The sequence below is a fragment of the Leptosomus discolor genome, chromosome 7 (assembly GCF_034619465.1).
Source record: "Leptosomus discolor isolate bLepDis1 chromosome 7, bLepDis1.hap2, whole genome shotgun sequence".
Taxonomy (NCBI): domain Eukaryota; kingdom Metazoa; phylum Chordata; class Aves; order Leptosomiformes; family Leptosomidae; genus Leptosomus; species Leptosomus discolor.
The window spans coordinates 19,267,567-19,293,787 of NC_141397.1; the positions used below are offsets into that span (position 1 = coordinate 19,267,567).

At 41.8% G+C, this 26,221-nt stretch overlaps 1 protein-coding gene across 3 annotated transcripts in view; it reads right to left on the reverse strand.

The window, feature by feature from the left end:
* Positions 1 to 26,221, reverse strand: part of OSBPL10 (oxysterol binding protein like 10) — a 115,943-nt gene continuing 89,722 nt past the window's right edge. For all 3 annotated transcript variants that reach the window (XM_086467975.1, XM_086467974.1, XM_086467973.1), the window contains 6 exons: positions 20,543 to 20,689; positions 13,482 to 13,965; positions 4,109 to 4,295; positions 2,496 to 2,678; positions 817 to 970; positions 1 to 45 (listed from right to left, as the gene is read on the reverse strand). In XM_086467975.1, coding sequence (XP_086324101.1) covers positions 1 to 45; positions 817 to 970; positions 2,496 to 2,678; positions 4,109 to 4,295; positions 13,482 to 13,965; positions 20,543 to 20,689 — 1,200 coding nt within the window. The remainder of the gene's footprint in view (positions 46 to 816; positions 971 to 2,495; positions 2,679 to 4,108; positions 4,296 to 13,481; positions 13,966 to 20,542; positions 20,690 to 26,221) is intronic.

Here is a 26,221-nt window from a genome sequence, read left to right on the forward strand (position 1 = left end):
TCAATGGGTCTTCCAGAGAGGATTCAAGTACAGCCAACCATCACCCTGCAAGAAAATTAGGGAGAGTTTACGAACAAGATTTTTACATACTGGATCTGTGTATGTCCACGTAAAAGCTGAAATAATACCAACCAACACAAGAAACCATCCCTGCCATCTGAAAATTCTGTGCTTAGTGAATTTACAGGTAATCTGGGCAGGAGGGAAAAAAACTACAAGGGGGAAGAGAAACAATGGGAAGGTGCAACAGATGAACTGCTGGTTTAATTACTGCACATACCGGCTAATGTAGCCACACAGTCACATAATAATTCCCCCAGTCACTCTTATTTCCCTTCCCTCTTTCCTCTAAGAAAGGGCAAAGACAAACTCAGTAAAATCTGTTTCATTTCAAGCAGATGAAACCCAAGACTGTGTTTAAGATGTCCCTGCTCACTGACATGGGACAAATATCCCTAGATCGGGTTCACTTTAGTATGTTGAGACCAAGATTAGAAGGTGATCTGCAGATTTGCACATTGCAAATTAAGGTGTGGATTTTAAGATGAGAAACAGCTTTAGGTGCCTAACATTAGGTACCAAAAATTCAGGTTAAAATAAATCTAACTGAAGGAAAGTGAACAAGTTTACAATACGGACATGGAAAAATCCACCGCTCTTCTTTAAGAGCTAGACTCTGGCAAAACCAGAATTTAAACCAGTGGTATCTAACAAGCCTTGCCCATGGTGAAAACCACAGACAAATTCATGTGTACTTGCACCCTCCCAGAGGCAGAAACATTCTATAGGGTCTTTAAAATAAGACAGTGAAAGTACCTCTTTGGCAAAATATTTTGGTTTCCATGGCGTGGTAAGAGCCACACGTTGCCTCTCCTCTGCTCGCTGTCTCTCTTCAAGGCGGTGCTTGTGTTCCGTGGCTGCATCGATATTGCCTTCCTTCAGAGAGTTGGTGACGTGTTGCCAAAGGCGCCTGCATGATGGAGCACGAGTGACAGAGCGAGAACACAGTACAGTGAGCCAACAGTACGGGGAGAGGCACGCTGACGCCGCGTTCTCCATGACATTTTCGCAAGCCACGGAGCTTCTGAACCATCGCTCTCCTACGACACCCATCACATTTGCGGACCAGATTTTCAGATTTGCTCAATGCCCCGTATTTTGCCGTGCAACTGAACTTTCCTGACTCGTCACAACCTGAGCTTTCTTCTCAAAGCAGACGGATTTATTTTTATCATTGCCTGTTCACATTCTTTACTGATGATCCACCCCCAAATGACACGTGTTAATTCTGCGTTTATTTGCAGTTAAATTTTTGAATTATAGAAGAACATTAGCCAAAAGCCAAGAGTACATTAAACTGAGATACTGACTGGTCCCACCAGGTTACTAGCAGGGGAATTGAGGCACTGATTCTAGGGAGTCCTGCTAGGTCTGTGCTCTATATTCCCAGTTACAACCATTATTGGTGTATAACCAAACTTGGTTTTCACCTGACTGACCACACTCAGATGCGATGCCTTCTCACACTGTATTAGCCTAGCAGAAACTTTGCCCAGAAAAATAGTGAGAAGAAACTGATGGCAGCTTTCACGTATTTTCCAGGGGTGTTTCAATGAGTTTCTGTTCACAATCTGATGAACTGCATATCCTGCAGAAACACTGGATGGTTGCAATTTCCTTAGTAGTATCCAAAAAATACAATACACTGCAGAGCTACTGGTTTCCCTATTTACTCCCAACTTTCTGTTCCTAAACTACAAGGGAAAAATGAGTTTGTGGTAAGCAAGCACGTCTATCAAGTAGGAAAATGGTATCTGACCCTGCACAGTGGCTCAAGGCACACCTTTGTACAATAAGGAGAACATGTTTACAGGTAATAAAATGAAGCTTAACTCATGTTTTTAAATCCTCCAATAAAATGTTCCTAAATTCAATAAAAATATTGATTTTTCTGAAGATAATCATTAACAGTTATTGACAGTGAATAACAGAACAAGTTTTTTTCTAATGTACCTAGTCCGAGTTAGGCATGTGATGTGGGTGCTGAGAGCCTTAAAACCGCGCGCGTGTGTGTGTATATTTGTATCTCACATTGCATCACATTTTACATATTTTTATACATATATCCATTCTAAAATATATAAAACATGAAATTCCAGTGTAAATTACAAGATGCACCATTACTTGCAACAAACTAATTTGACCGCCATGTTAAATCGCTCAAAAAAGCAGACGGAAACGCTGCATTACCCTTTTGCAAACGCCCATTAAAACGCATACAAGCATTTCCCCCCGTACAAAACTGATGAGTGCGTCACTACAACGTAACTTCTGTTCTGAAGAACCAAAACACAGCTTCAGATATTTGGGCCCAGATTAACGTGCTGCAGGAAGCAAGGCGTTTTTGAACCACACCATTTGTAACTCCCGTTTGCTTCCTGTTCTGTTCCCATCCAAGGTCCAGAAGCAGAACACTGTAACGCCTCTGCCCTTACCTTGATTCCAGCGGGCCTTGCTTTGCTATTGGCCTGATTTTTTTCCTGATAACAGGCAGTTTGTTAGTGTCAATCACTTTGGTTTCTCCATTGCTGTACGTAAATTCCAGTGTACCATTCCATTCTCCCTGTGCCTTGCACACAATGGTGTTAGTGGGATTGTGTTTCACTTCAGCTGTAACCCTATTTCAAGAGGGAAGAAAAAAAGAGCTCAGAAATAACTGGCACCATTTATTATCAGCATATGGAAGCACTACCACAGCTAAGGCTTCAAGCAGCTTTCTACATTACAAAGTAATTTTTCAAGCAAAGTAGTGATACCATCTCCAGAAAGACAGACTCAACCCAAGAAAGCTCTGCTAACATGCAATAGCTTTTGGATGACGTTCTCCCAAAGCACAGCACTAACCCAACTCACAACTCCAGCACTCAGCTCTAGCCCAGAACCGTTCACCTCATCAGCCTGAAACCAACTCCCGACGTTCACCCAACGTTTTCAGTACACGTGTTACTTTCCCACCTCAACATAATGCTCTCAGATACCCATGTCAAAGACTTCAGGCACCTTTATTTTCTGCTTTAGCTCTGCAAGCTTACTTCTCAGCTGCTGAGAGGCAATGATTAAAGCTACCTCAGTGGTCCAAGAACTGGTCTAAGAGTGAGTAAAATAGACACGTAGGGCTGGAAAACCAACATGCAGGGAGAAGTTTCAAGTGTCTGTGCCTCTATGAACATGCACACACGTGCCTCAGCAAGCCATGTCAAGTCATCTGTAAACTCAGTTAAGTTTTTAAACTATTAAACTAACATGGCACAACCTTCCCTAATTTTCACTCACCCTGATGGCACCAATTATTAATCTACACCTTTCAGAAAAAACCCTGTCAAAACAGCCCGTGTTGATATTTGCCTGAACACAACATTGAGATGGCCGACACGCAGATGGAAGAATAATTAGACCGCCCGAAATACAGCAGAGGTAACCACGTGAAAACACAGCCTTCTCACGGACACTGCTACGGCCCGCAACGGAACAAGGGGTCCGAGAACAGTAATGACTGGGTCACCAGCTTGAGCATGGAAGTAGGACAGGACGGCATCTCGCACAGTGCCTCTCCACACCCTTAATAAAGGGAACCAAAGACACACAAATAATATTTTCATCATCTGGGATTTCAGTGCAGAAGTGGGAGTCCCCAGCAAGGAGCTACCGCTATGGGCGGCAACACTTTCACTTCTCTCCTCCTTGCAGGAGCTCCACCTGCAACACCAGATCATCTGCAAGACTCACGCAGAAGCAGCAGCTGGTGTGGCAGAAATATTGCCTTTTCTGATTTTGCACTTACAACAATTTTTACAAGCAACAAAGCCTGGAAGAATCCATTCACTTTAATTTCATGAGAGAAATATATCCAATTCACTTAAACAATATAAAACGTGTAACTACAATAAATGGTGCTTGAAAGCTGCAAGTCATCTCAGACGCTAACAGGAAAAGAAATTCACATATCCAACTATGAAATACTCCAACAGAAGATCCAAACAGATGCCCAAGGATCTTTCCATTGAAATCCAGTAGCAGGTAAAGAAGAATAAGACCCTAATTCTCCTACCTGTGGACCTTCCCTCCATAGAACGGCTTGGTGTGGAACGTGACCGTAGCAGAATAGCCCGTTCTGGCGCAAGTGATGTTCACTTTCCCTCCAAGCTCCACCCATGGAATGGTAAGTATCGAGCGAGCATAGGCACTAGGCAGGGTGAAAACATACTCCTCTTCATGTTCCATCAAGTAAAGAACACCTGCGTAGGAAGAAGGCTGAAAGTGAAGTGATAGTTCACTGATAAGACCTGACAGTCACCAACCAATTCCTGTGATCAAAATGTACTTCCACAGAGAGCACAACGTGCAACTTCCCTTGAAGGAGGGTACTGTCTGCTAAGAAAAAAAGCCAGCCCGCTGGAACAAATGTCTTCAAACAAATATTTTCAAAAGCACACGGTTTGAATGTGTACCCTGGGGTTCTTCATGGTACCAAACGGCTTATCAGAAAATCTGACGGGATTACTTAAGTCTGTGTTATTGACATGCAATAAATCGTAAATTTGCTTGCAAAAAGACATCCTGAATATTCAGATGTTCACTCAGTGTCACATCATAATCTCTCTCCAGAAAAAAATATTGGCATGGCCAAAGGATTCTACAGTTCATTCGATCAGACACGACCAGGTCCTCCCTGCCAATTCCGTACTGACGTATTTGTTGGTGGGAGCGAAAGGCTCTCTCTAGGTCTGCCTGAGTGCAACTAGGAAACACGCTTAAGGAAGCCATCTAGAATTTCCTGTAAGTTTGCTCCTTCATTTCCAAATGCCTGTTTTCCCACAAAGCCTTTGCAAAAGCCTTGCTGACCAACAAGGGGCCATCAGGGCCACTGCTCTGTTACCACCAGGACCAATGTCTCCACCATTCAGAGAAAATTACTGGCAACTCTATTTCATTCTGTAAAGGTTCCTCCACCCTCAGCATTATGGGGTTGCAACTAAAAAGAACAACATTCAGCAGCAGTAATTTTTCAAGATTATTTGGAATTACAAAGCAAGCTGCCCATCTGATCAGATCGTAGCTTCCCCCGGGGTTAAGGATGCAGCTCTATCCCCACCATGTAGCTTGGTCTTCAGGATGACAAAGAACAGAACACAAGACCAGGTAGTGAGCACCTTAAACCTTGCACACAGAATTAGATCACACCAAATATGTGTAGTGTATTTTTGATTAGAGTTTTACATTCTTTTGTGTCCCATTTAATAACTGCCTGAAGGCAGAAATAAAAGCTTTGAAAACAATTTTTCACAACAGGGCTTGAAAATAACCCATCTATGAAGCACTCAGAACCCAGACGTATAGGGAAAAAAAAAAAAAAAAATCAGGAAAATGATCTTGACATAGTAATAGTATCTGTTCAGAAACAAGATGAGCTTAGGCCAATTTGCCCTCACCCTGGGGCAGATAGGAGAAGAACACAGTGGAAGTGGTATTGATTAGTTTGTCTGTCTAAGGGAATAATTACACTAATTTTGCAAAGTGATTGGACATGTAATGATGAAAAAGTACTAAACAGGAACAAGGTGCTACTACCGCCAACATAAAACTATGCCCTTAACACTGTGTGAAAACACAAACCTGAAAAACATTCAAAATTTAAAAGCACAGAGCTCTAACAGAATCACCATCTTCAGGATTGGCTCTGATTAACAGAACTACACACAGGCATGCGCAGCTCTGCAACTTGTCACTTCTGCCTCCTGAAACCATTCCACAGGAAAACACCTTTTGCAAACCGGAATAGTTTTATGCAGTTGTTCTCAGGACTTCTGCAATCTCAGCTTCCCAGCAACGACACAGCCAGCACTTCTGCTCCAGCACGTCTGACACAAATGAGCGGGAGACTGCACGTCCTGGTTTCGGCTGGGATACAGCTAATTTTCTTCCTAGTAGCTGGCACAGTGCTGTGTTTTGGATTTAGGATCAGAATATTGTTGATAACGCACTGATGTTTTAGTTGTTGCTGAGCCATGCTTACACTAAGTCAAGGGGTGCACAAGGAGCTGGGAGGGGACACAGCCGGGACAGCTGACCCCAGCTGACCAAAGGGATATTCCATACCGTATGATATCAAGCTCAGCATATCAACTAGGGGGAAAGCTGGCTGGGGGACCTCTGCTCGGGAACAGGCTGGGCACTGGTCAGTTGGTGGTGAGCAACTGTGTTTTATTTGTATCACTTGTTTTTCTTGGGTTTTATTTCTCTCTCTGTTTTGGTTTTTTTTTTTTTTCTTTTCCATCATCATTATTATATTTTATTTCAATTATTAAACTGTTCTTATCTCAATCCATGAGTTTTCTTACTTTTACCCTTTTGATTCTCTCCCCCATCCCATCCCGGGGGGAGTGAGCAGGCGGCTGTGTGGGTCTTAGCTGTCGGCTGGGGTTAAACCACAACAGTGCAAAAGCACAAACACAGAAAAACAATGTCTTAAAAGGACCTTTAATCATTTTGCCTTGGCAAGTCACAAGTTCCTTGTGTCATGTGCTGAACCCCCACCAGCCAGGAACAGCCAGGACGCAGCTGGAACACACACACTTTGCCTCAAGCTTCCCCGGCTCCATACCTGCAGGTAAAACCAAGCTGAACACACTGCAGGAAGGCTGAGCTACCCAACTCACCCGGGATATGCAGCCAGGAAGAACTTTTACTCAAAAAGACAACTCTGCTTATCAAACTCATTAAATGGATGATATAATAACATTAAATTAATAAAGAACAATCAAGAAGCCTTTGAACTAGATGATGATATTCAAAAATGATCAAAGCAAGCTAATGGGTACTGAGCAACTGCAGAAAGGGAACCTGACAGTCTGCAGTTGGGCGTTTTCCACGTAGAGAACCGCAACAGGTTTTAGACTCAAGACTGCCAGCTTTCCTTTCTTCTCCTTCCCGCCTTCTTCCTTACAATCACAGTCAGCAGCCATGCAGCAGCAACCAGCTGTGGGAAATGGCCTGTGGTGCCATCCATGAGGTCGTTTCCTCAGTGTTAGTGGTCTAAGCACAGACACAATCCTCACACAGTCAAAATCACAGTGCGCCTGAAAGCACCAGCTTTCAACATGACAGTTTTGGGGGTTTTGTTGTTGTGAGGTTTTACTGTTTGGGGTTTTTTTTAAAAGACTAAAGGTCTAATAGCAGTGTGGTGGGCAGGTCTGATGCTTGCTACTAGTGGAGAACCTCACTGGAGCTTCTCCAGAGCCTCCTACTTCCCCAGGCTCAGCCATCCTCCTCTGACCACCACTGCACGTCCCCACATGAGAGGAAATTGCCATGGCAAACACAATTTCCTTCTAGGTTAGTATAGGTTTGCTTGTACCTCTCTGATGGGATCGATAGCTTTTTTTCCTCCGTTCTTGAGTGGGGAGGACACAGAGTTCTCATGAATGCTGCCAAGCACGCTGAAAAGTGAACAGCGACCTTCAGTGTAAATATTTAACCACGACAGCAGTTAGATATTAAAAGCTGAACCCAGCTCTCTGGGCGGTATTTTTAGCACCTGGTAGCATATTTTTGTAATTCCTTAAACACCTGAATAAATACACTTTTAAGGAAGCCCTCTCTCACTTGAAATACAACTCCAGCTCCATAATTATAATCTAAGAGAGAATAAAGAGAAGATTTGAAATATCCACAACCTGGTACTACTTTTAGTACTGACGTGACTGTTAGTTTTGCATTCTGTCGTTTGCAGAGTCCACACTGAAAACCACATTTAGGTGAAGCACTGGAAGACTGCAGCTGCACCACCATGTCCGAACCGAGACCCCTGCTCTCTTAGCGAAGAAGCCGCCAAAATGACAGAGCCAACATCTGTAACTACTACCACAATCTGAATTCATGCCCTACCCTGCAGGGGTTGAAGCTTGAGAAATTAAAGGCAGAAAAACCTAAAATCCAGCAGCTATTTTTAAAAGTGTTGTGTATTTTTAACATGTACTTACAAGTATCATTACATTTGTGAGTGAGTTTTAAAAATACCTGCCGGCAAATGCGCAGGCTATTTTTCTTCCCTTGCTTTCCCACTGCAAGGGATTTTTCATTTTTTGTTTAAAAATGGCTATAAGTAAATATATATGAAACGTTGTGAAGCTTCTCCCATTTTCAGTAATGTTTCCTCCTCTCACATCAAAGAATTATTTCAGAAACTGCAAATTCCTTTAAAAAAATATTAAGTATTTATAGGCAGCTATTATGCATGGAAGAGTGCACCAGAGAAGTACTCTGGGAAGAACAGTGGATTTAGTAATCTAGTTTATTAGAAAAAAAATCCCACAGAGAAGGGTGAATTTTTTATAAACAAGTGCAGAATTTTGACATTCCCCTTGAAATGCCCTCAACACCGTTTACTCCCGCTTTTGACTCAGGCAATGTATTCGCAGTCATGCTCCCTTCCACGACTCCTCAGCCTGCACTAACGGAAGTCATGGTCACGGCACAATTTTCTGTGTCTGACTGTTACATGTCCCTCACTGATGCTGCAGCTTTGTGAATTGATTTTCCAGTCACACATATTGACAAAATACCCAGAGGAGGCTCTGGATCAATAAGCTGCAGGAGAGGCATACAGAATTTAATGCTTCCCACCGATTGTATGGAGATCAATCTGAACAACAAACGGTACGTGGAACACAAACGGCCTAGGGCAGTTTCCTAATTTAACAGGCTCTTCACTCTGTCTGCATTATTCATAACAGCACAACAGGAGTAAGTTACGGACGAGACAAACCCCAAGCAGCTGTAAGCGCATCGCTGGCCACGCAGATTCGCACGGGAAAACATGAGATGCCAGAACTGGGCTCTTATCTCACAAACGTTCCAGCGAGCTGCGCTGCGCTGCTCGTTTTCCAAAGACTGGAGCCATTTGCTAAATTAAGTAATGAGTGCCATGCCACAGGGAAACTGTTCTGAAACTGCTGCGCTAAAAACATTAACACAAAAATTAGCACTAGGGAAATATTTAGGTTGCTCTTGTTGCACAGAGCAGTCAATCTTTGGGACTAGTAAATTAAAAAGTTGCTAATGCCTCAGTGAATAGAAATTATAGACCTGTACATCTATAAACACATACATGTATCTGAACAGAAAAAAAAAACAAAACAGACCAAGAGAAAAAACATTCATTGCTTTTATTTAGATTTACCTTTTCCCCACCTGTCAAACCTTTTCAAGGTTGATCTCAATTTAAAAAATAACTTTTGGAAGCCTATACCTCACCAGTTTTCAAAACATTTAAAATAGCAGGAGTGAAAACACAAGACATAACTAGACACTTGATAATACAGAGCAACCCACTTAAATGTATTTTACGCTTTCTGCAAAATTAACCCGTGAATCAAAGGTGGCACTTTTTGTTGAATTTTGCTGCTTTGGAACAAAACCCAAGAGCAGGAAAGGAACATGCACAGCCCACGCTGAGGTGTGATCAACACAGCCTTTTCCACTAAAGCATCCTTACCTTACAACCAGTATCTGTTTGAAGATTCTTTGGACCACATAAAAAACATTAAATATTTACATTGCCTCTCCCATCCCTTGCCAATTTAAAGCTTAATGTGATCCTATTCACTACACCCTCTTCTCCTCCCTCACTCTCTCATTAGTACATAATTAAAATTAGCCAAAATTAGGGACTGCACATGCAACATGGATTCTTTCATGCAAAATATCCTCTCTTCTATTCAGGGTAGCTTTCTCATGAGGAAACTCAATGGTGACTGCTCTGAAGAATGGAGGTTTTGTTATATAGCGAAGAAAAGGCTGAGACATTTCATTAGCAAGCCAGATTTAGACCCCTCATAACCACAGATGAAGGGTTAGCATATAAAACAGCTTCTCTCACAGATCTCCAGCAGTGCTTCCCTACCCATTCCGCAACTGATACTTACTTTGAACCAACAAACAAAACTCACAGATAGAAAAAAAAACCTTAACCACTTTGAGGTGCAACATACAATAAACATCGTACAATTAAGATATGGAGCTGTACCCCTTGTATGACAGGGCCGTGCTGCCCTCAAATCCTCCAATTCTTTAAATTCTTTATAGAAGCCTTTGTACTTCCAAACACCCTATTTCAGCATATCCACTGCTGCGTCTAACAACTAACCATAAAAAGCAACGTGCTCTATACATCTAAGGACATTGTGACAAGTTAAAAACACATGCTTCAAAAGCAGACAGAATCATTACCAGCTTACTCCTTACGCAGCACAGGTCCAAAAATTCAGTACTACTTTATTTCTGTAAATCACAGAATGTTATCCAACTGCTGCAGAAAAAGCTTCATTGAACTGTTTGAAGGACACATACAAAACTATTCAGTACGGAGCAAAGTTTCAAAACACGCCGCAGTTGTTTGTATTCAACACTAAAGTCACAATTCAGAGCTATAGGTCAAACAAAACTGTTTTGATAAACACTTGAACTAGAACAAGATGGTCACTCCCTATCACTGAATCATCCAAAACATTCATTGCAGCTCTCTAATGCTCTGTTTGGAAGGAAATTTTTTTTCCTACATACATCAAACAGTACTGAATGAATGCACAGTAGAGTGAAACCACTACACCAACACCAGAATGGTTTAAACCAAGTCTCAGAATGAGGACAGGTCTATCAGATATATCAAGGAAACTGCCTTTCAAGTAGCATCATACAGAACCTAAAATCCTTACTTGTCTAGTCAGTAGGCACCCACATGTATCTAAGTAAACTCCAGCAACAGCCAAAAAAAAGCTGAATGCTCGTAATGGGGAAGAAACCAAACCAAGCAAAAAAAAACCACCACAATACAAAAGGAGGAAAGGAGAAGACAAAACCTCAATAATAACACATGATTAGTTTGGTCATCACAAAAACAAACCAACCAACCAACCCCAAGGATTTCTATGATTCATGAAATGTCACAGTCGCTTATCAAAAGCAGGATCAGTCATACTTCAGTCACTCCTGAGAAACTTCATCTGATTTTAACAGTTTAAAATAAGACTCTACAGCCAGCCAGCCTTGCTGTCAGAAAGCTTCTCCTAGTAGCTACCTTCAGTTTCTACCTGTCTTAACTACTTTCACATAGCTTCTAACAGCGTCTTTCCACAATCTACTCTTGGCTAGGCTAACTCACCCCATTTGAAATGCTGCAATGCCTAAAGTGTCCTTAAAGACAAAGAAAATTCTCCAAATTATATTTCACTTTAAAAAACTATTAGGCTCTGCATTACCAGACATGCAAATACAGACATGGTTTTGCCACACTAAGTCCAGCAGCTACTTTTTTTTGTTCAGCAACCTATTCCCCAGTACTCACCCTGACCTCAATCTACCACAGACTTTATACTCATGCAGCACACGAGAAAGAAATGTCTCCAGTAGATTCTATTTTTTGCACAGCTTGACAAATCTACATATCAACATAATTAGGAAGATTTTCCTGGGAGTAAATAAATTTTAAAAAATTGAAGAAAATATAGTTTTGAGCAAAGAAACAGCACTGGGAAGCAAACGTTTAGGTTTAGGTTTTTATCTGGCTATTTTCAGATGACAGAAAAGCTGCAGTGGTACAGTTTCTCGCTGCTTATTGCCAGTCCTCAACACGGCCCAGAAATGCCTGGGCTGCACTGGAGTTTCTCTGTCACTTCCCAGCAATGCTGTCATGGTGAAGCTGCATGGTTCTGCACTGCTTACATGAACAACAAAGATGAATGATAACTATAAATCGGTAACCCCAAACGTCCTCCCAAAATGCCCACCATGAGGAACAGCAGCAAACCTTGCAATAGAAGAGCTCACCACTGCTGATGTTCCCCAAAGCCTGCCTCCACTCCTGGGGTATCTTCAGGAACATGATAAAAAAAGGGGATAGGGGAGAACTTACTCTCACAAACACACATTAAACAAATCTTGGGGTAAGGAAGTACTTAATTCCTAGACCCTTTCTCTCTCAAAACTGGGACACATCAGGACTTTGAAGTCTTAAATAATCCCCACAGCAGACACCCCCAATCCCAGGGAACTGTGTGCACTAGCAGCAAGAAAAAGAAATTTCCCTCCTCCTACATAATCATAAGTGACTTTGTGTTTCATTTTATTTCCATTAAATAGCTCCCTTCACTGAGAAAAATAGCACTAGTGATGAATATGTAGTGGAAAAATGCAGCAAGTTAAGCCAATGACTCAGGCTGGCAGTAGTACAGTCAGGAGACAGACAGAAAGAACAATTTCCCTTCTGACACTCCCTTCCCAACTCTGTATTAAAAGCAGAATACCTAAATCGTAGGAAGAAGGAAACAGCCATGCTATTATAGACTTTAACTATCACAACAACATCAAATCCAGTAGGAAGGAAGTTTCATGGCTCATCTACAAAAATGGGAATATGTTGCCATCAGGAAAGAAGCTACTGTAGCCCTTTCTACTGTTTGAGTTTGTGCTTCAGTTCTAGCTAGTAGAAATAGCAGAACAGGTCTGTATGTTTTCACTGTAATTGTTGTTATTAATAATCATAACCAAATCACTAAGTTTCCCACTCTACTTTTTTACTACCCTTAATATCATAGTATTTAACATAATGATGACAAAAAGAAGCATTTACTGTAAGCTGTCCTGGTACTCCCGAGACTACAGCCTGAAAACTAGTTAAGACAAAACACTAAAGACCACCCACAGGAAAGACTCTCCAACGGCAAAAGGGACTGACTGCACCGCTTAGAAACATTACAGCAATGCATTAGCTGTCAGTAAGGACACTGGCACGGGTGTGTGTCAGTTCAGATCATCCATTAAGAATTTGTTACGATGCCCTGTGTTTCTGAATTCATGCCGAGCAATGACTTATCACAAAGCAGACTGTGTATGTACAATATAGCAAATCACGATTTACACCTTGGCTACAGGACTTTCCATAAAGCTTGAGATAATACACTAACTTTGTATACGGAAACCACGATTCTGTGCAGAAACTATGAAAAAAGAATGTTAGGCTTAAGTAAAAACGTGGTTTTTCCTATTGCTATGTTCCGGGTGTGAAGCTGTCCCAGACTGAACCACCTATTACTTTAAGTGAGCAAGACAAATACAGAAGTTGTTACAGAACGTGCTGTCAGCGCCATTTGCTGCCGCAACTTAGTTATAGCCGAAGTACTCACATAAATATAAGGACACATTTACATACGTCGAAATGTATGACAGCATGACATATATATGACACGATATATGACAGAAAAAAGTTATACAGCCTACAGTTTTAATTCCAGGCTTCACAAAAGCAAATAGCCACAAGGTTCAAATGAAAGGTCAAAGGGAGAGCAAGCAGGAAAATATCTGGATTTTTGTGGTGTTGACACCCACAACATTAGCTCAAAAAACCAAAATAAAAGCACGTTTCTTACCTTCACCTACCATAGAAACACCTATTGACATGCCCATAAACTTGCTTTTGGTCCATACATGGGCGTTGACACACATTTTCTTCTCTTTGCACTCACAGTAAAAGCAAGATACCGGTGGATGATGGGATACTTGTTCGGCTACAAACCTCAGCTTGTAGCACGTGGACTGGTCCTGCACAAACTCCTTGGTTGGGTCCTTAGAAACCGTGGAGGCACCATTAGTTCTGAATGCTTTCACTTTATCTTTAGGCACATCCCATGAGCAATGAAACGTTTCACCAATTATAGGGTTATAGGGCTTCTTGGCAACCGCTCCCTTTCGGCCTTCGTGAAAAGCTGTTAGATAATACTCCACAAAGCAGATAATTCTTTCCTCAGGAGTGGCTCCAGCTGCAATTGACAAAAACAGGTCTGGATGGGCCATGAAATTTGCATACATCTCCAGCAGGGATCTTTTCTCCAAAATAAATGTTGGAAGCACTACCTGTATGCAAAGCAGACAAAGGCAGATATGATGTCCCTGTGATCATACTACCGCGGGGGAAGGGGGGGAAGAACAGTTAAGACAGCTGCAATTCTGGCCCTGCCAAGTTTCGGGACAGCATATTTTCCTCCCCTGCCACAGCAATTTCATTCCCTTTGCAGTGTAAATAATGAGCGAAGGAGAAAGCAGCGGCCTTGATAGCCATGCAGGCTGCTTCCTATTTCATTATGATTCTCAACAGCAGCTCACACAACAGGGATGGGCTGTTCCGCTCACATGGAAATCTGCCTTTTCCTCTCCTCTCCGTTAACAAACCATCCATTGTTCTCCTTGTTTACAGGACAAAAAACCACCCATACTTTGATGTAAATTAATTTACATCAAATATCAACAAACCCAACTAATCATAACCCTCCAAAAAGGGAGGGGCACACCCTCCCAAACCGCCAGAAGATGAGTATTCTATATAAACATACACATTACCAGCCCGTAAGCAGTGGGGAGTGCAAGGGGTGCAACTGTCAAACATCTGGGCTCCCAATTCCACTCCTGGACTGCTGACCACCCACTGCATACGTATTCGGTCCCTTCCAGCCTCTAACAAACCAAGCCAACTAGATCCAACCAAAACCAAATCTCAGGTGTGTTTCCAAAGATAAAACCATGCCAAGGACCCTTCCCAAGAGCCTATAGGCAAGAGAACACCCTCCACTTGACTCCCTCTGCCCTCCACTGTGTGTCATGTCCCCTCCCGCCTCCCAAGTCAAGTCCCTTGCCACCCCTACACTCTCCCGTCACCCCCAGGCACACGGCATGTCCCCTCAGTCTGAGATTGTACCATACCACTGTGGTGGGCCCCTGCGTGACTTCACCTTTTTTCAGACAAGTTGTAAGAAACAAAAACTGCACAAACTGTTACATTAATGTCCTGGGACTAGAGAGGCTCCAGGAGGCACAGAAAAAATCTGGGACTGAGCCCTCGGCGGCCTGCACTGGAGGGAGCCAGCCCAGAATGATCTCTGACGTGATCTCAAGTGGCTGGATCTAGCATGGCAGATGTTGCCAAAGTCACCCCCTTAGGAATAACACTTTGTTAAAAGTTGTCAATGAAACATCCCGGAGTGCACTGCAAGACAGACAAGGGCTACAGGACCTAAAATAATTTCTTTCTCCCTCCCGCTTCATGCCTTGTGCAGGACCATCCCAGGGGAGCTCACAGGTCGCTCCTGCATGACCAACACGGAATTTCTGGCACACACAAACCTGTCTAGAATCAAAGTGGCTCAACGATGCCAGATGCAGACCAACAGCCATCCCCTATTAAAGCAATTTTCTGCTTTCCTCTTGCAATTCTTCACTGCATTTACTTTTTCCCTTTCCCAAAAGCAAGGGTTAATTACAGCACACAGGGAGCCACCCTTCAATCAAACCTGTTTGCTTCCCCCCCTGCTGCTCCAGATTGCTATTCCAAGTGGGACCAAAGCACAGTTCAGTCCTTTTGGATCCCATGGATAATGAAATAGAAGCTGTCAAACTTTTACTAATAATTTAGTCCTTTTCAAAGAGAACTTGTAAACATGGAAAAAAACTCCAGTCACACCAGCTCAAATGCATTCTTAGCAACTACACAGTAAGTCAACATACCACAACCGCAGAAAATTATGACCACTCCGTTTGGTGACATACATGCTCACTTCCTCTCTCTCTCTGTATTTTATTTACACACATAGAGTCTTTTATAGGCTAATCATTTTTACAGGTTTAGATATAAATCAAGCAAAGTTCCATCTGTAACATTCCTCTGACTCGACTGTGTAAGCCTTGAGGACTCTACATGGTCTGTTACCAACCTACTGAGGCCCCAAAAGATGCAGCACGCACAGTTTTACACTGTGTGTGGCAAACGAGTGAGTGCTGAAGCCAGCCTACGGTCCCCGTGGTGGTGTGACAGCAAGCGGTTGAGCAGACTTGTTTTTAGAAGTGAAATCTAGAACTCTGGAAGGCAAAGTGGAAAGGCAATAGATTTTCTTTGGGTATTTTCAGCTATTTAAACAATTCCATCTTACTTGCAGCATTCTCATTCTGAACAAATATTCATTATCTGATACAATCCTTAAAAAAATGCAATTCAGCATTATTGACTCTCAATCCAGGATCTCATTTTAATATAAATTGTACACTCAAAGATCAGGTTATCAAAGGGGAAACTGACAGCAAAATACAGGGGAAAAAAAATACCCATCTCTTCTGACTAGAAATACTAGTAGTGACTATTACGAGTTTACTGCAGAGACTTGAAAGGGCAGAGAAACTCATTTGAATAAACAGCACTCTGCATCTCATTATGTCCAAGTGTCTCTCTCTAAAAAGAGTGACCTTTATTAGCACAAATGAAGGAGAAGAAAACTACAGACCATACTTAAGATGATGCAAATTTTATGGTACAACATTAAGACTGCTGTGGTTTCATCCTGCTGACTTGATCATACAGTCCTCCTATCTACTCTCTCAAGTACTAGCTGTGTGCTTTGCAGCTACACACTTAACACAGCTACAGCAACAGTCACTAAATCAGATGTTACGAATCACTGCCCTTATTATTCAGTTTCAAGAATCAATTTAAAATCTGACGAAAGCTTGAACTCCAGCTCAAATGATTTTGCTTTAAAAGCCCAACTAAAATGGAAACTACATCCTTAATTGTAGCAGGAAAGGGTCCACTGCAAAATGCAGAATAAGCGAATTGTTTTCACAAAAGGAGGCAGAACTACACATGAAAAATACTGAGTTTTAAGCTTACACAACTCCAGCATTACACAATATGCCTAGAAAACATCATCTTTTACTAAATAATCTCATAGCCTCAAAGTTTCAATATGCAACACCACCTAACATAATCAAAAAGAAAAATAATCACACTAGTCTTTTTTTTTAACTGGCCCTAGCCTGATTTCTGCAGAAATTAGCAAAATAGAAATAAACAAATTTGGAAGCGTATGGCATTCTTCCTGCCACCGTTGGACTGTCACGTACTTGTGCTAGTACTCCAGCTTCCAAAGGAATGAGGTTTGTCAAGCTTTCTGCAGCCAAACAGAATGTACTTTCCAGAAAACTACACTTAAGACATATGTTCTTTACATTGTTTTTGGTAATTGAATAAAGAAGTCAAAACTGCTTAATTTTTTCCTCTGAGAAAAAGCTGGCATGATAACAAAATGGACAAAAGAATCTCTCTAGAATAGAAGTCTGATAATCTCCTGATAGCACTCTAAAATGTTCGAATAATCTCTGTTCTTATTCCTCCTCAGGCTTCAGGTGAAAAGGAAGTAGTTTAACAGACATTCTTCTGTTTTCATTGAAGTTAAAAAGAGGATATTGGTTCAGAGCATGATCATTATCTCCTAGGTTTGAATTCACCTACACTTAATTAGATCTGAATGTAACTGAGAAAAGGAAGAGCATGACTTCTCAAGAACAGACGCATTTATCCCTGCTACTATTTACTGTGAGGCGAAACACGGGCGTCAGCACCATTCCCTACTTGTTTCAGAAATCTGACCAAGGTACCCCATGCTGAAATGTCCTTCTCTTAAGAGGTATCAAAGCTTTCCACTGTCATCTGTGCTGCTGTGAGAATAAAACAAGCTATTTTCATCCCACTTATAACTTTAAAATTACAAGGTAAAGTATATTGACAAGTAAATTGAAAACCTACATTGTGAACATACTACAATGTTAATTTACAACAGGCTGATACTCTGCAGAACTACTGGCAGCCCCTTTGCTCAGAATGGCAGCCCTTTATTTTTAGCACATACTAACTGCGTAGGGAAGGTAAGGGAATGCAGGGGAGTGATTGCCCATCTGTACAAACCGTTAGCATTACTTGCAATCCATTAGATGCCATTTGCCAACAAATTTATCAGGCTGCCAGTGGGTTTCAGTGCTATTTTTCATTTTTTAGAAGTCCAAAGAACAAACAATTTAGAAATGTATTTTTCCCCCAGCAATTCCAATCTTAAATGAGGTTTAAAGACCTAGACCCATCCAAGGCATCAGTTTTGTATCATGTTCGGCTGCTGTGAATTGCTCCCCCACTCAACTCTCTCTAGCAGCGATTTGGCCACCACAGAGTCTAGCCTGTTCTAGCAAACCCCCATGCAGATTTAATGCTTCATTGCGGGTGTTTTCCTCCACAGTAGATTTTTACTGTTTAACTCCTCATTAAAGGGCATGGCAGCATGACAGAATTCAAAAGTGAAGCACCTCTGCCACATTAAAGGTGGCTGTCATCACCGTGGGAAATTGATGTCAGTGCAGGCAAGGCCAACACCAACATAAGCAACTACCTCACAGGAAAAGGAAAAGATGCCGTTTCCTATGTATGGTACATGATTATGCACCCAGAACCCAAAGCCACCAAGGGCTCAGAAAAACTGTTCGTTCACGTGTGTATCATGTCACAATCCATAGCTCACAAAATGAACCAAACAACCAACCCCAGGGAAGGCAGCACAGGAAAATGGAAACATATATAACATCCTCTGGTATTAGCAACTACTGTGCCACAACCACTTCCAGCAGAGGCTGACCAACATCAAGGCTATCTGAAATCTGACTTTCGGAGGAATACTGAAAAATGAGAAGAGGTGCAGCCAACAAACCAAGCTTTATCGTCACATGCCTGTGGCCCGAAGGGCCTCATGTCAGTAAGGAAAGTTAATAAAAAAGCAGCCAGCTGTCCTGTAATTTATTTTTTTTAATCCTCAAAATGGTCACAAAAGTGATGTGCACATGTGGCATGTCTCATTAATACTCATCATATGTGTATTCGTGCATCACACAGACTAGAGATAAACCTAACTCTGCCATATGCCTGTTCCTCTTTCCAGACTGTGGGTATTCTATACAGACATTCATGCATGTTAATATTTTGCCATACTATAGATCTGACAATATTCATCACTGTCCTCAAAAACTGCTCTAAGAACACTATGTAAGAAATACGTTATCACATATATTTACCTTCCTACTTTTCTTATAAGTGACTACACTTCTCTTATTTACAGGAATTTCTCTTAGTTACATTAACTGTGTGTCTTTGGGGTTTTGCCTCCTCTGCCGTGACAAAAAGATGACACTGGAAATCAGAGAAGAAAAATCTTGTTCATTACCAAAGACAGAATGTTTTGAAGACACAGAACAGATAAAGAATCTGAGTCTAGTTTAAACATTATGGACTCAGACAGCCTTAGTAAAACAACACATAAAAGAGGAAGAGTTATGAAAAATTGAGGAATGCAAGAAAAACAAAACCAAAAACGAGCTGTACATAACCCCAGATATATTAAGAAATGGCAGGTATAAATTACTCACAAATTAATCGATGAAAATTTGTTCTATTTAGAACAAAACATTCATTTCTGTGCAGCTATTCTATAGCTATACTTAGCAACAGATCACGGGATTGCTCAGTCTTAAAAATGCAAGTATTTTTAAATACTGTCAGTTGTTCCAGAGGAAGCAGAAAAGACTATACCGAGAAAGCCTTATTTTGTAAGAAAGCGATAGTAAAAATAGATTTTAATTAATATGTAAGATCAAAAGTAAAGCAGATGAACTTTTCAGAATTTCAAAATGTCCATGAGAAGAACCTCCTGCAAAGCTACCTCATGCACAACGGAAATTCTCTGAACATTCCAAACTTTTTTTCATTTGTGGAGGGTGTGTCAGAATGAGCTGTTCTTATTTGTGGGAAGTGGGTTATAGAGGTTTTATTTGGTTATTTTTAAGTAGAAAACCTTTGTGGAAGGAAAGGGTATTCCATATCGTTACAAAAATCCACTTGGTTATTTATTAAGCCCCATGAGGAGGTTTCATTGGAATGTAGGGCTATTCAAAAAGAGGCATTCCCTGCTTCCAGAACATCCACCTCATTTCCAAAACTCTAAGGACTTATGGGACATTTCTCTGATCATTATCAGTACGGATAAGCTCGTAACAATACTGGTTCCAGAAGGATCAGAAGGATGCACAGAAGGTTAAACTGGTGAGCTGCTTAGCACAGACATGAACAGTGCTACACTGAAGACCCTAATTTCTACACCATCATGTGTTTTTGAAGCTGCCAAGTAATTAAATGGAATCCAATGCACAGATCAGTAACTTGAGCACCTATCTCCCTCATTCATAGAACTGCCATCACTGTTCCTCAAACGCTCAGTGCGCCCTGACTTAACATACATATGTGATACATACACAACATACGGCTGCTTTAAACGACTTAAAAATAAGGAAGAGTTTTGGGGGGTTTTTCTTCTTTTTTCTTTCCCTTCTCCCCACACATCCCTAAAACATCTGATGTGGTCATTTCATGCAGAAAGCCTGCCTAGCAGGAGGCAGCACTCCATAGCTCTCTGGAATCACACCTTTATGAAGAGGCAAACTTCCTTGTCCACAGTGGCAAAACATGCTCACAGGAATCACATGCATGCATGCACACACACACACACACACACAGAAGGATGAGAAGAAGAAAAAATAACAAGCAATTATAAAAGAGATACAGTGTCCATACCCTAGTAAGGTCCATGCCAAGTTTGAGCTGAGAGATGAGATGGAGAATTACACTGCGTTGATCATCCATGACTCCTAAATCCTCCTCTTCATTATCTTCAGTATCTGTCATTTCATCTTCAACTAGGATCAACTCAGAAGCTGAATGCTGAAACAAAAAGAAACATCACCATCTGGACAAAAAGATACAGCATGTTTTTTTCCACTACGTATGTTTAAAAATGGAGCTGTCTCAATGGAACTAAAGACAGCCTCTGTCAAAAGCAAGAAAAGAGACAAATTCAAAATAAATTAAAAAAATCCAATGATGGGTTCATAGAGCATTTTAATCATATCCCCAGAATGAGAGTGGTATCAGATGCTAATTTACACATTATCTTCTCTCATTTATATTGCAGTGATGCCAGATAAAAATCATAGCATATTAAAGTTAAGAGCCTTCTATTTATTAAATGAAGCACACAGTTGAAATTGAGTCTTCAAGAGCTTGTTTCATAAATCTCTCCAGCAAATATTCATACTTCATACCTAGATGTTGCATCACCCGATTTCACACTTTTTTTTCCTTTCCTCTATCCAACTTCCAAGTTAGATATCTAAGAAAGTCAAGACTATTAACTGAAAGAGATAAAAAGAAGACTATAATTAAAGTATACACCTTTGAACAAAAAAAAAAACCCAAAGACATTAGATTTGGGGGGGGTAAGGCAATGCCGTGAGTCTTCATGACATTTGCAACACTATGCTGCTTCACAGCACCACGATGCCAATACTGCCCAGTTTCCAGACATACAAATGAAGGCAGAGAGTGCCATCCCCCTTCCAGAGGAACTTTACAGCAGAAAGGGATAATGATTTGTGATACTTTATTTCTCCTCAGGGTTTACAATGTATTACTAACCATAATCCAAACAGGTGGTAGCTATTTTGTTCAATCCATTGAAACCACTCTACAAGCCTTCCAGGTAAGTATTCAGGTAAGCTTTTTGTACTTTAAAAAAAAAAAAAAAAAAAAAAAAAAAAAAAAAAGTTGGGTTATGTAGCTGAAAAACTTACAGCCCGGCATTTCATTATTGCCCAAGGATTCCATGCTGTAAATGAGACAACACTACCTGCAAGAGTTAGCATTCCTTCATGCTAAATAGCATTGCTGCAGAAACAGCTAGTTCATTACATAAAATGAGAAATTTTTCATCTCACTGTGAAAGTCTTTGCAACTGAAAAGTTTCACTAAAACCAGACAACATTCAGAATTAGGTTTCAAAGAAATATTTCTGAATGATCACATCAGGTGCCCCTCAGGTGAACAGCAGCTTGTGTAAGAAGAGTGTCTCTGAAGTCTAGTTACTACGGATGTTTCCAAGACTTTAATAGTGTTTTCTCTTTCTCTCTCTCCCTTTTTTTTTTTTTTTTTTAATTAAATGTACATTTATGTAGCTATTCCCAAAAAACAGCTATTTGGTGAAACCCAAGGACATTCGAAACACACAATTACTTTATTTAGAAAGCTGAATATGTAGATTACATAAAACTGAATCTGGTGAGCTGTAACCTCAACAGCTTGGAGCTTTTCAAAAGGACAGAACCACACTTTCTCGTTCCCACTCGCTCAGAAAATAAAAGGATAGAACGATAAACCCTCTCCTCCCAAAACGCACAGCATTATTATCCAACTGACGCCTTACTGACAAGTTCAATTAACATAAAACCTGACAACCTCATACAAAATTATCAGTCAGGGAGACATAAAGCACTGAAGCCCGGCTCAGCTGTACAGGCTACGATTCATTTGGAGGGAGCGTGGAAAAAGCAGTTATCAGAACTTACAGGAGATGCTTCCACAGGAGGTTTCCCTTTGATCCAGCTTGACCTCATTGAGAGCACTGAGCTACTGAATAAGCACTGCTGCTTCTGCTACTGCCATGAACCGAGCTCGCGGCAAACGAGCTCCAGCAGGAATTAACAGCGCTACAGAAAAAGCAAGGGAACCTCCCCTCCTCACTCCCACCCCCTCTTTTTTTTTTTTTTCTTTTTTTTTTGGCTATCCACGAGTTGGAGAGTACGCACCGGACGTCAATCTGCTCCTTGCGTTTCTAGTCACATGGCATTGAGATCAGTGAGCTTAACTGCGCACAGCTCCAACTGGGAAATGGTACTGCTGTTTCCCAAAGGATATCCTGGTGGGGGGCAGGAGGGAGGGGGCACGAGTGTGTGTGAGTGTGCGAGAGAGCAAGAGAAAGAACATACTAGCAGGTAACACGCTTTCAAGTGAACATGTTAACAGCTGTGTAACCTCTCGCTGTTAACAGCATCAGAAAACAAACAAAAGACACATTGACAAAGTCGCAGACTAAATCATATATTAAGAATTTTCTTTTCCTCCTGAAGATTGCACATTCAGCCAGGGTCTTCCATGCCTTTCAAAGCGTGACTAACAAAACAGCAACTGCTTCTCATTGCTACTCTAGAAAACACACACAGTGAGGGCGAGCAACAGTATAAACAGTTGAGGTGCTCAGGAAAGTAGTGTTTGCATTGGTTTACATGAAAGGCTCCAGCTCATCAGGGAGGGTAAGTACAATGTAACACTAAGGCCAAGCGTGTTCAATGACCATTCTGCAATAAGGACTATAATTTTAATTACTTTAACTATCCCCCATTTTAAGAACATGTGCAAGGACACCAGAAACCCCACAACTCTTGTTATCAACATACTAGTGACCTTCAGTGCATGTAGAATGAAATCAGCTGCTTGCATCTTTTCTCATCTTGCAAGAAAATAAGAAATTAAACAGCAATTTACAATTTATGTCACAGGAACTGAACCGCAGTCATCTCCAGTAAGCAATATTCTTTCTGTATTTCCCTCTCTTCTCATTAGCTATCCTAGGTAATCACTCAATTGCTTTTTAAGAGCACAGAAAACATGAAAATTCTTTTTTAACACACCTTCTTTAAAAAAAACCAACCACGTAAGCACAACACAGGGTGTGTGGACATACAGCCACAAAATACAAAGCTACGTATCTTTAAAGTGTCATAAAAGCCCAATCAGGTTTTAAATTATTTTTCTTTCCACAGAAATAGTACACAGTTTTAGTAGAAACCAATGAGTAAACATTTGGTAGAATGCAAAAGATTATGTTGAGTGATTATCCCTTAATGGCAGCTTTTCTGAATTATCAGACACAGACATACATTTCCCCCCCCTGCCCTCGCCCCGTAAAATATAATTGCAAAGCTGAACTAGGAAAGCAGTGATTTGCTCCGTTCCTGTGAGGTCAGAGCACCATGTAAAAGCTATCGAGCTGTGCGCAGCTCAGCCTGGGAACCAACAGCACAGCTCGGCTTTGGTGCTAACCCTGAGAATCGAATACTGAACCAGTTACCAACAAGCACCAAAAGGAGCTTCCAACACTTGCCTGAAGCACCAGGATTTTTCAGAAATATCTGAACAGAAAACAACAGATCATTTCTAGAAATCCCAAGAAGGGATTTCCTTCAAAATTTAAAGGCTGAAGACATGAAAACACACGCTGGCAGAGATCTATTTTAAACAGGTCACTTCATTAGAACTGGGATCAATTAATTTAGAGAGGTCATCTGCTGGGATACAAAATGGATGTTCTACTCAGTAGTCTTCATCAGAAAACATGCTGACTCTTTTTTAACAGATGAAACCTGTAAGGGAGAGAAATAGTTTCTGAAGAAAACATTCTGGATTTTTAAAAAAAAAAAGTCTTCAGGAAAAAGACACTTCGACAAGCCTGGGATAGAATCACAGAATTAAAAGCTACGTTTCTGTCAGAGGGCAAACCTGCCTCTGTTCTTCCAAAGCCTCTTCCACAAGTTAATTTTTCAAATTAACTGCTGTGCTGGAAATTAATTTTTAGATAATTAGTTCACTTATAAGGCTCAGAGATCAGGTTTCCAACATCCTTCACAAACCATACCATGCAACAGTACTGTCAAGAATGACAGGGAACTCATCTTGTTTATTTGGGCGAGGGGTGGCGTGGGGGGTTAGAGAGGAAGAGAAAGGATTATACAGAATCACAGTATCATTAGCTTGGAATGGACCTCTGGAGGTCATCTTGGCCCGCCCCCTGCTCAAGCAGGGACACCTAGAGCCAGCTGCCCAGGACCAAGTCCAGCTAGGTTTTGAGTATCACCAAGGATGGAGACTCAACAACCTCTAGGCAACCTGTGCCAGTATTTGACCATCCTCACAATGAAGAAAGAATTTTCTGATGTTCACATTGACTTTCACACGCCCACTGCCTCCTGACTGTCACTGGGCACTACTGAGAAGATTCTGACTCCCTGTTCTCCACTACTGAGAAGATTCTGACTCCCTGTTCTCCACTACTGAGAAGATTCTGACTCCCTGTTCTCCACTCCCTCCCATCAGGTATTTATACACGTTGGTGGGCTTCCCCGAACCTTCCCTTCTCCAGGCTGAACAGTCCCAGCTCTCTCAGCCTCTCCTCACGTGAAGGATGTTGCAGAACCTTCATCACCTCTGTGCATCTGTGTGGGACTCACTCCAGTAAGTCCATGTCCCTCTGGTACTGGGCAGCCTACAACTGCCCACAACACCACAGACGTGGCCTCACCTGTGCCAAGTAGAGGGGAAGGACCTTGACCCACGGCAACACTTCCTAATGCAGCCCAGGATGCTGTTGGCCGCCTTTGCCACAAGAGCGCATTGCCAGCTCACGGTCAGCTGCTTGTCCACCAAGATCCCAAGGTCTTCTCTGCAGAACTACTTTCCAGCCAGTTGGCCTCCAGCCTGTACTGGTGCAGGGGCTTACCCTCAGATATTCCCAGAGGCAGCACTTGGCATTTCCCTGTGTTGCACTTGATGAGATTACACTCTGTCCCGCTGTCAAGGGCCCTCTCCATGGCAGCACAACCCTCTGGCTCATCAGCCACTCCTCCCAGTTTTGTTATCATCTACAAACTTGCTGAGGTGCACTCTGCCCCATTGTCCAGGTCATTAGTGAAGATGTTGAGCAGTACCAGCCCCAGTATCGCCCCTGGGACACACCACTAGTGACTGGCCTCCAGCTGGACCTTGTACCACTGATCACAACCCCCTAGGCCTGGCCATCCAGGTTTTAATCCACCTCATGCCCCACTTATCTAATCCATACTCTGTCAGCTTGTCTACGAGGACGTTACGGAAGATAGGGTCAAAAAACTTACAAAGGTCAAAGCAACCAACATCCACTGCTCTCCCCATATGCACCACGCTCGTCAGTTCACTGCAGAGGGCTATCTTGTTGGTTAAGCACAACTTCCCCTTTGTAAATCCATGCTGACTACTCCTGATCACCTCCTTGTCCTTCACGTGTTTGGAAATGCTTTTCAGGCTTAGTTGCTCCACGACCTTCCCAGGGATCAAGAAGAGGCTGACCAACGTACAGCTCCCCAGATGTTACCAGAATATCCCAAGATGTTCTTTCTTGCTTTCTTCCAGTCTTCGTGAACCTCTTCCAAACACCATGACTCTTTAAAGTCAACAGATGGTGGCCTTGCAATGACATTGGCCAACTCCCTCCATGCTAACAGGTGCACCCTATCGGGCTCCATAGAGTTATGTATGTGCAGCTTAAGTGTTGCCTAACCTGCTCCTCCTCCACCAAGGTAAGTCCTCCTCCAAATTTTCCCTCTGATC